The sequence below is a fragment of the Chiloscyllium plagiosum genome, chromosome 33 (assembly GCF_004010195.1).
Source record: "Chiloscyllium plagiosum isolate BGI_BamShark_2017 chromosome 33, ASM401019v2, whole genome shotgun sequence".
Lineage (NCBI taxonomy): Eukaryota > Metazoa > Chordata > Chondrichthyes > Orectolobiformes > Hemiscylliidae > Chiloscyllium > Chiloscyllium plagiosum.
The window spans coordinates 35,169,034-35,178,493 of record NC_057742.1 but is presented as its reverse complement, the minus strand read 5'-3'; the positions used below and the strand labels follow the sequence as shown (position 1 = coordinate 35,178,493).

Below are 9,460 nucleotides of genomic sequence, written 5' to 3'. Positions count from 1 at the left end.
CAGTCAAATCTCTCGAACCCCAGCACCGCCTTCCTAACCTGCAAACTTCTTCCTGACCTCTCCGCCCCCACCCCCACTCCGGCCTATCACCTTCATCTTAACCACCTTCCACCTATCGCTTTTCCAACACCCCTCCCCCAAGTCCCTCCTCCCTACCTTTTATCTTAGGCTGCTTGGCACACCTTCCTCATTCCTGAAGAAGGGCTCATGCCCGACACGTTGATTCTCCTGTTCCTTGGATGCTGCCTGACCTGCTGCGCTTGTCCAGCAACACATTTTCAGCACATTTTTATCACAATTGAACAATATGGCTGCAAATTTGAAGTAAGATGAATTGTTGTTATACAATTTCATTTGAGCTGGAATTCATTGTGATGTTCTTCCTCCTGTCTTTTATCCAACACTACAGGAACTTTGAGTCTTCAAACCTATTGAGGATTCAATGATAGTCCTGGAATCCTTCAATTATTTATTGAGCCTTTGTGATGAACTCTTAGATAACAGTCTGATGCCTGAATGTTGAATCCATATGAGAAGTGAATTGGCTTTAAGGAGCTATTTTGTAAGACTTGTTATGTACAGTTTATGCTTTTTAAAATAAAATATATATTTTAACTAGATGTTTAACTGTACGTCACTCAGTGGTTAACACTGCTGCCTCACTGCGCCAGGGACCTCTGAGTTTGATTTTCCCTTCGGGTGACTGTACATTCTCCCTGTGTCTGTGTGGGTTTCCTCAGGATGGTCTGCTTTGCTCCCACAATCCAAACGTATGCAGATGACATGGATTGACCATGCTAAATCTTCCATAGTGTCCAGCGACGTGCAGGCTAGGTGAGTTCGCCATGAGAAATGCAGGGTTATTAGGATAGGATAGGGGGTGGCTCTGGCTGGGATGCTCTTCAGAGGGTTGGTGTGAACTCAGTGGGCTGAATGGTCTGCTTCCATGTTGCAGGAATTCTATGATTCTATTTTTGTGACATTATAAACTTGAGATCAGAGAACAATATTGAATCAGTTTCTTGCCTACTTGTGGTCTTACATTAAATGGAGATAATGGAATACCTGCCCAGATTGTGACCTCTGGGCAGGTGGGACTAGATTGGGTTGGGATATCTGGTCAGCCTGGAAAGGTCTGTTTTCATGCTGTACATCTCTATGTTAGTCAATGTAGTTAGTCTAATACTTAGCTGTTCCCATTCATTGGTTCAAATCTACATTAAGGGAATTTTTATAAAATTAAACGGTATTTAAGCGTGACACACTTCTTTTTGACAATGAAGGATCTGAGGATCAAGATAAGAGAGAGTGAACATTTTTGACATGATGCCAGAAGAATATATTTAACCAATAACGTTCTAGGGTCCTTTCCAGTTGTGAATGCTGGTGAACAGTTAAATTGGAGGAGGAAGAGGCATCCCTCGGTGATGGCAGAAACCAGCAGATGAGGGTAAAAGACATGGTTGTATGTTTGCAACCATCGTCAGCTAGTAGTGCTGAGTGGAGATCAAGAGATTCAAGTGGGAGAAGGAGCTAGTGCTAACTTCAGAATTGGGCATGGATGGGAATTCTATGTAGCAGGGGAAGGAGGTACTACATTCTATACTTGTTTCAGCCTCCAGAAGCTGATGACTGTTAGGTGAGCAGATAGATCACTAATTGGTGCGTTTTAAGAATTTACCCCTCTGAATAGGAGGTGATAGAAGCAGATATGATAGCAACATTTGAGGTATTTACACAGACACGTGAACAGGTAGGGTTGAGAGGGATCAAACGCATGCTCAACACACAACTGGAAGTGGAGAGGTGTAAATTCTGAATTGCTTAAAATTTATGACTTAATAGATTAAACTAATTAATGGTTGCATAATATTTATCAACTTGAAACCAAATTATTAGACAAAACACAAGAAAGATGGTGGAGCAGGTGATGTGCTGCAGCTGTAGCGTGTGGGTGACGTTGGACACCAGTGTGATGCATGATGATGAGAGCTGCAATGAGTGCCTGTAGTTCACACTACCTGGTACAGACTTAGTGAGCTGGAGTCAAAACTTTGAAAACTAAGATGGCAAGCAGAACACTACCTGGTCACCTGGACACTTTGTTCCAAGCAGTAATCACAGGGGTGGCACGGTGGCTCAGTAGTTAGCACTGTTGTCTCACAGCACAAGGGTCCCAGATACGATTCCAGCCTTGGGCTACTATCTGTGTGGAGTTTGCACATTCTCCCCGTATCTGTGTTTCCTCCGGGTGCTCTGGTTTCCTCCCACAGTCCAAAGATGTGCAGGTAAGGTGAATTGCCTGTAGTGTTAGGTGCATTAGTCAGAGGGAAATGGGACTGGGTGGGTTACTCTTTGGAGGGTTGGTGTGGACTTGTTGGGCCAAAGGGCCGGTTTCCAAATTGCAGGGAATCGAATTGAACATACATCATAGAGCATACAGCAAAGAAACAGGCCCTTCGGCCCACCATGACTGTGTTGAGCATGCGTATGATTCATATCCCTCTCTACCCTACCTGTTCATATGTCTGTGTAAATACCTCAAATATTGCTATCATATCTGCTTCTATCACCTCTCCAGGAAATGCATTCTAGGTACCTACGACCCTGTGTGAAAAACTTGCCTCGCCCATCTCTTTTAACTTTCCCCCTCACCTTAAACCTGTACCCCTTAGTATTTGACATTTTCATCCTGGGAAAAAGGCTCTGATTATTCATTCTATGCTTGCTCTCAGAATTATATAAAATTGTATCAGGGCACCCCTCTGCCTCTGACGCTGTAGCGATGCCCAACCTCACCTCCTAACTAATGCACTCAAAATCCATGCAACATCCCAATAAACCTCATCTTCACTCTATCCAATGTCTCCACATCCTTCCGATAATTTGGTAATCAGAACTGCACACAATATTCCAAATGTTGCCTAACTGAAGTTGCAACATGACTTGCCAATTTTTATACTCAACTTCCCAAATGAAGGGAGGATGCTGTACACCTTCTTTACCACTTTATCCACTGGTGTTGCCCACTTTCAGGGAGCTATGTGCTTGCTCATCTATCTGTACTTCTCCCTCCGGCTAGCTACTGGGAACCCATAGTATAACTCCACCATAGTGACTACACATTTCTTATTCTTGAGTTCTACCATATGGCTCACTGAATGAACCCTCCAAGATATCCTCTCTGAATGCAGCTGTGGCTTCTCCTTAATCAGCAATATAGCTCCTCAACTCCTATTAAATCCACGTCTATCACATCTGAACATCTGAAGCTGGAATGTTGAGCTGCCAGTCCTGCCCTTCTCTCAACCAAGTTTCTGTAATGGCTACAACATCGTAGTTCTACGTACTAACCCAGGCTCTAAGCTCAACAACTTTACCTGTCATACGCCTTGCTTCAAAATAAATACAATTCCAGTTGCCAGTTCCACTATGTTTGTTAACCTGGCCCTGGTCATTGGATAACTATATGGATGATAATGGAATAGTGTAGGTTAGATGGGCTTGAGATTGATTTCACAGGTTGGCGCAGTACCAAGGACCGAAGGGCCTGCTCTGCACTGTATTGTTCTATGTTCAATGCCTTTTCTTCATAATAGATTTACTTAGCCTCTATTTTCTCCTCACTCATTCCACATGCTGACCTACTGTTCCCATCCCTCTGTCACACTAATTTAAACTCTCTCAAATGACACTAGCAAACCTTTCTACAAGGAGTTTAGGTGCATGCCTGCCCTTTTTGTACAGGGCCCACCTGCCCTGGAGGACATCCCAATGATCCACATATCTGAAGCACTGCCTCCTAGACCAGTTTCTAAGCCTTGTATTTTTCTGCAGTATCTTCCTATTTCTAGCCACACTAGCACGTGGCATCCTGAGATTATAACACTAGAGGTCCTGTTTTTCAATTTGTGACCTAACTTCCTGAATTACATTTGTAGGACCTAAACTCTCTTACTCCCTATGTCATGGTACCAATATGGACCACAACCTCTGGCTGCTCACCCTCCCTCATCAGAATAAGCTGTGCCCCCTCAGAGACATCTTTGATCCTGGCACCAGGGAGTTGACATGCTATTCTAGAGTCTTGCTTGCAGCACAGAAACACCTGTTTGTGCCCCTGACAAAGAATCCCCCATCACTATTGCTCACTACAATTTGACCCTCCATGCTATAACACGGAACCAATCATGGCACCACTGATCTGGCTACTGCAATTGCTTTCCTCTGAAAGATCATTCCTAAACAGTATCCAAAATAGTAGACTTGTTGGACAGGGGAATAGCTACAAGGGACTCCTGCACTGCCTGCTCCTCCTGGCAGTGACCGTACCCCTAAAGCCCCCATCTTTAAAATTTTCTGCATCCTGTATGTCCCTCAGTGAGTCCAATTGCCGCTCGAGTTGATCCATGCAATCTGAGGAGCTGCAGCCTTACACACTACCTGCAGACATGGTTGGCAGGGACATTTGAATTCTCCCTGATCTCCCACATCTCACAAGAGATGTATCTCCCACATACTCCTCCACTAACTGCCTTTACTACCTCTCTGGTAACTACTGGTTTAAAAGAAAAGACCTTAGCTTGCCCTACCTTATTGCCGCTCTCCCTCCTCAGCAAAGACTGCTTTTTGACCTCAAAGCTACTGTGAGAGAGGGAGTTGGTACACATGGGTGTGAAACAAGAGTAAGAAAAGGTTGAGGAGGTATGTACAGCTAATGACCAAATTACAAAGCAGACCCATGAAGGTAATAATCTCTGGATTACTACCTTAACCATGATCAAATTGGCAGAGGGTAAATAAGATCAGCGAGTTGAATATGTTCCTCAGGAGAATAGCTTTGGTGAAATGAGTTTCGATTCATGAGGCACTGGCAGTGAGTGACAGGGGAGATAGTTGTAGTGAGGGAAAATTTGGAAAGCTAAGGATGAGGGACTAGGCAATAATACAAAAAAGCAACCTGGACATTAGTAACTAGACTGACAGGAAGGGACAGAGTGTATAAGTATAAAGATGAAGGAGCAAGTATGGTCAGAGTGGGGAGAATTGCCAATCAATGGAGAAATGAGGAGTAGGGCTCAGGTGGAGAGAAATCTGGAAATCCAAAGTTAACAAAATGCCTATTGATGTGGGTAAGGACAAGCTAAGAAGGGTCAGAGAGTTTAACAGTAATAGTACATCCGAGAATAAGATCTTTGCAGGATACAGTGGTAAAAAGTGAAATTGAAGTCAATTTATCTGAATGCACTCAGCATAAGCAATAAGGTAAGCAAGTAGTATAAATAGAAATAAATGTTTTATAGTCGATCTTACAGAGACATGGTTACAAGGTATTAATTACAGGAAGATGTTGGATTTAATGAGGAACAGTAGCAAGCCTGGTGAATGGAGTATTCTAGAAACCAGCAAAGAGCCACCAATAAAGAGGATAAAAGACAAGTTAGAATATAAGAGTAAACTAGACAAGAGTGCAAAACAGATTTTAAGGACCTTAACATGTGTAAAAATGTAGAGTAGTTCAAGTAAAAATTTGTTCCTCAGAAGCAGAGTAAATTGATTCGCAAGTCCAGAGACTAAAATGAGATATGCTCATGTGGAAACATACAAGATTATAAAGGGGCTTAGCATGATGCAAGTTTGTAAGTCTTTCAATTCTCCAACAAACAGAGTTGTGGATGCACCAACACTGAATAGATTTAAGGCTGAGAAAGGTTATTGATCTTTCAGAGTCCAGGAATACAGAAATGGGCAGGAGAATGGAGTTGAGCTCACAATCAAGTATGATCATGTTGAATGGTGGAGCAGGCTTGTCAGGGTCAGATGGTTGACTAATGCTGCTATGTTCTTATCGACCTTAGGCTAAATAACCTAATTCTGCTCCTTTATCTTATGGTCTCATCCTGAAGTGCTGGTCTTCAGCCATATCGATTCACTCCATATAAATTTATTGCATCCTGGAAACAGCATAAACCATGGGCCCTGACAACATTCTGGTTATAGTACTGAAGACACTTGCTTCAGAATTAGCCACATCCACTTCGAGCTGTTCCAGTACAGGTACAATATTGGTATTCACTCAAGAGTATGGAGAATTACCTATGATATTCTATCCACTGAAAGCAGGACAAAAAGATGTTCGGCCAATTAGTAGCTCATCAGTCTACTCTGACTAATTAGCAAAATGACACTTTCCATCATTGATAGTTCTATCAAATTGAACCCAGTAATAACCCACTCATTGATGCATAATTTGGGTTCTACCAAGGCCACTAAGCTCCAGAATATGGTCTGAACATGGACAAAAGAGCTGGATTCCAGCTGCAATGTGAGATGCAGTATTTACCATCAATGTAACATTTGACTGTGTATGACATCAAGGAGATAGCAGTGTCACTGCAGGGAGTCCTTGCTCTGAGTCACTACAGTACCAGCAGTGATTGGAGGATGCAGTTACAATATAAAATCATTACAGGGTGTAATGGCATTATAAATGTGGACAAATGCATTTATAATTGAAAATGTTGATTCGAAAGCATGGTCAGAACTTTGTCATAAAACTAAAGTGTTGTAGGCAGGAAATGTTAATAGAGATAATGTATCAGGTAAGTTGCTATTGAAGATTTTTGTGTATATTATAAATATAAAGTACTGCACTGTTCTAACTAATGTTCACAATTTGTGTTTTTTTTTAATTCTTGTTGCAGTCAATACTGGATCACATGCATCTGAAATGTAAGTGTCACGGTTTGTCCGGGAGCTGTGAAGTGAAGACCTGTTGGTGGGCGCAGCCAGATTTCCGGGTCATTGGGGACTATCTGAAAGACAAATATGACAGTGCCTCTGAGATGGTGGTGGAGAAGCACAGAGAGTCCCGGGGTTGGGTGGAGACCCTTCGTGCAAAATACGAGCTTTTTAAGCCCCCAACTGAGCGAGACCTTGTCTACTATGAAAACTCGCCAAACTTTTGCGAGCCGAACGCTGAGACAGGATCCTTTGGGACCAGGGACAGGATCTGCAATGTCACCTCTCATGGGATCGATGGCTGTGACTTGCTCTGCTGTGGCCGTGGACATAACACCAGGACGGAGAAACGCAAGGAAAAATGTCACTGCATATTCCACTGGTGCTGCTATGTCAGTTGCCAGGAATGCATTCGAGTGTACGATGTACACACGTGCAAATAACAGGACAGACAAACACATGTAAGGTCACACAATATGGAACCTTCCAGTTATTGTTGGGTCAAAACAAAAATGGCGCACTTTACTGTGCATGTACATGGCAGAAATGAATTCTGGGAAATGTAGTCTTTTCACCAATTTATTCAATTTCTCGTTGGAGCTTCAAACAAAAATCTTAGTCTGAACCAAAAAGCACACCAGATTAAAAAAGACATTGCAAAGTTCATCATTTGATCTAAAAATGCTACATTGGGATGATTTACTCTCAACTTGAAATTGCAGATTTTCATTTATAGTGATTGGTGAAAACATTAGCAAACAAATTTCCTAAAATCCCAAGTTTTCCATTGCCACAACTTTATTTTAGTTTCCTACTGTTGCCAATGTTGTTGGGGTCAATCAGAATGACAACCTGCTCAGTAGATGGTGAGGGAATGGAAAAATTCTCCAGCACTATCAATATTTAGCTGGATCCCCAATTGCAATTGGGTTATCTTTGTCACTTCTGGGATGGGATGCCTAACAAATGCAAATCCCATTAGAATTTGATCTTCTATCCATGGTTTCAGACTTGCCACTGGGTCAGAGGTGAAAGAAAGGAAGGTACCAGTATAGTGTTTATAAATGACATATACATTGACGTAAATTTATACAGAGTTAACATCAGAAGTATCAATAGGATTTTCTGGAAGCTCTAGAGAGAGGGGCCCATAAAGGACATGGATTGCTAGACATTTCTACAGCAATGACAGTTGAAGAAAGTTTTTTTAAAAAAAAGTTTGGAAAAGCGCAGCAGGTCAGGCAGCATCCAAGGAGCAGGAGAATCGCCGTTTCGGGCATGAGCCCTTCTTCAGGAATCTGAAGCCATTCCTGAAGAAGGGCTCATGCTTGAAACGTCGATTCTCCTGCTCCTTGGATGCTGCCTGACCTGCTGCGCTTTTCCAGCAACACATTTTCAGCTCTGATCTCCAGCATCTGCGTTCCTCACCTTCTCCTTAAAAAAAAAAATTGACCAACCTTAATCAAAGAACTTTTACCTTTCAAATTGTCAAAGATATATGTATTCATATATTTACCTAGTTAAAAATCACACAACACCAGGTTATAGTCCAACAGGTTTAATTGGAAGCACTAGCTTTGTGACAACCACCTGATGAAAGAGTAAGCATTACGAAAGCTAGTGCTTCCAATTAAACCTGTTGGACTATAACCTGGTGTTGTGTGATTTTTAACTTTGTCCACCCCAGTCCAACACTGGCATTTCCATATATCTATCTAGTTAACAAAAACCACTCCAAAATGGCAAGTGTTTCAAAACTTGTAATCCTGAGGACAATGCAACTTACGTCAGCCCCAAATTAATTTGTTATTTGCTACATTGAGTGCGAAAATAATTTGTTCATTTTTGAAATTAAACCCCCTCAAACCTTAAAGACTACAACCCCCAGAATCCTTTGCATAACACAATAGTTCACGTGGCTTCAGATACAAGCTGAGGTATTAACATTAAGAACAGCTTAAGTCATCCAGCTTGACATCGTCATGTCAAAAAGATATCAGACATGCTTCCCATAACAAAACTTCGAGTTTTTTTTTAGGAATGGTGACTGTATGACATAGCAAACTTGATGTTAGTATTAATGCCATTTGCAATTCGCACCTCCCAACCACACTATCAAAATGATTGAAAATTGAGGTTTGAGTGGATCCGGTGGCTATTTGCAGCTGTTACGGATATGATTTCCTCTTTACAGGGACCTTAATCCATCACCTACTTAAGAGTATTTTACTTACATACAATGTGCCTTCTTTCTGTGAAAGAGAAAAAAAAAGATGGGATAAGATAAAGAAGCAAGGTGGGAATTCATTGTTGAGCCCTATGGATACCTTTCCCAGAATGAGTGAGTAGTTACTTCAAGCAATGGGCGTTGACATTCTGTGCTCTAAAAATTAATCAAAAGCCTGCAGTATTTATCGTAGCAATTTTCTACCTTGTAGCCCAGAATTACTAGCTCCAATTTGAACCTGTATTGCAAGTTGCTATATCCAAAGTTTTGTACAAATTAGATGTTTGACCCTTTGATTTTATATTCTTAAAGCCTATGTTTTTATAATTATTTATTGCACAGTGTGTATATATATGACTCAACTGAGATTATATATTTGCAGAAAGTGTCTTATCTGCTGTTTCTAGTTTATAAACTTGCCACAGTGGCTTAAAAGGCAGTGTGAGCTACATTTACTATCATGCTTCACAGTGCAGGATTCACAGGCAGCTC

At 41.6% G+C, this 9,460-nt stretch overlaps 1 protein-coding gene across 1 annotated transcript in view; it reads left to right on the top strand.

Moving 5' to 3' along the window:
* Nucleotides 1-7,968, top strand: part of LOC122540016 (proto-oncogene Wnt-3) — a 91,044-nt gene extending 83,076 nt beyond the window's left edge. The window contains exon 4 of the mRNA XM_043675303.1: nt 6,705-7,968. Coding sequence (XP_043531238.1) covers nt 6,705-7,184 — 480 coding nt within the window. The 3' untranslated portion in view covers nt 7,185-7,968. The remainder of the gene's footprint in view (nt 1-6,704) is intronic.
* Nucleotides 7,969-9,460: the final 1,492 nt, after the last annotated feature.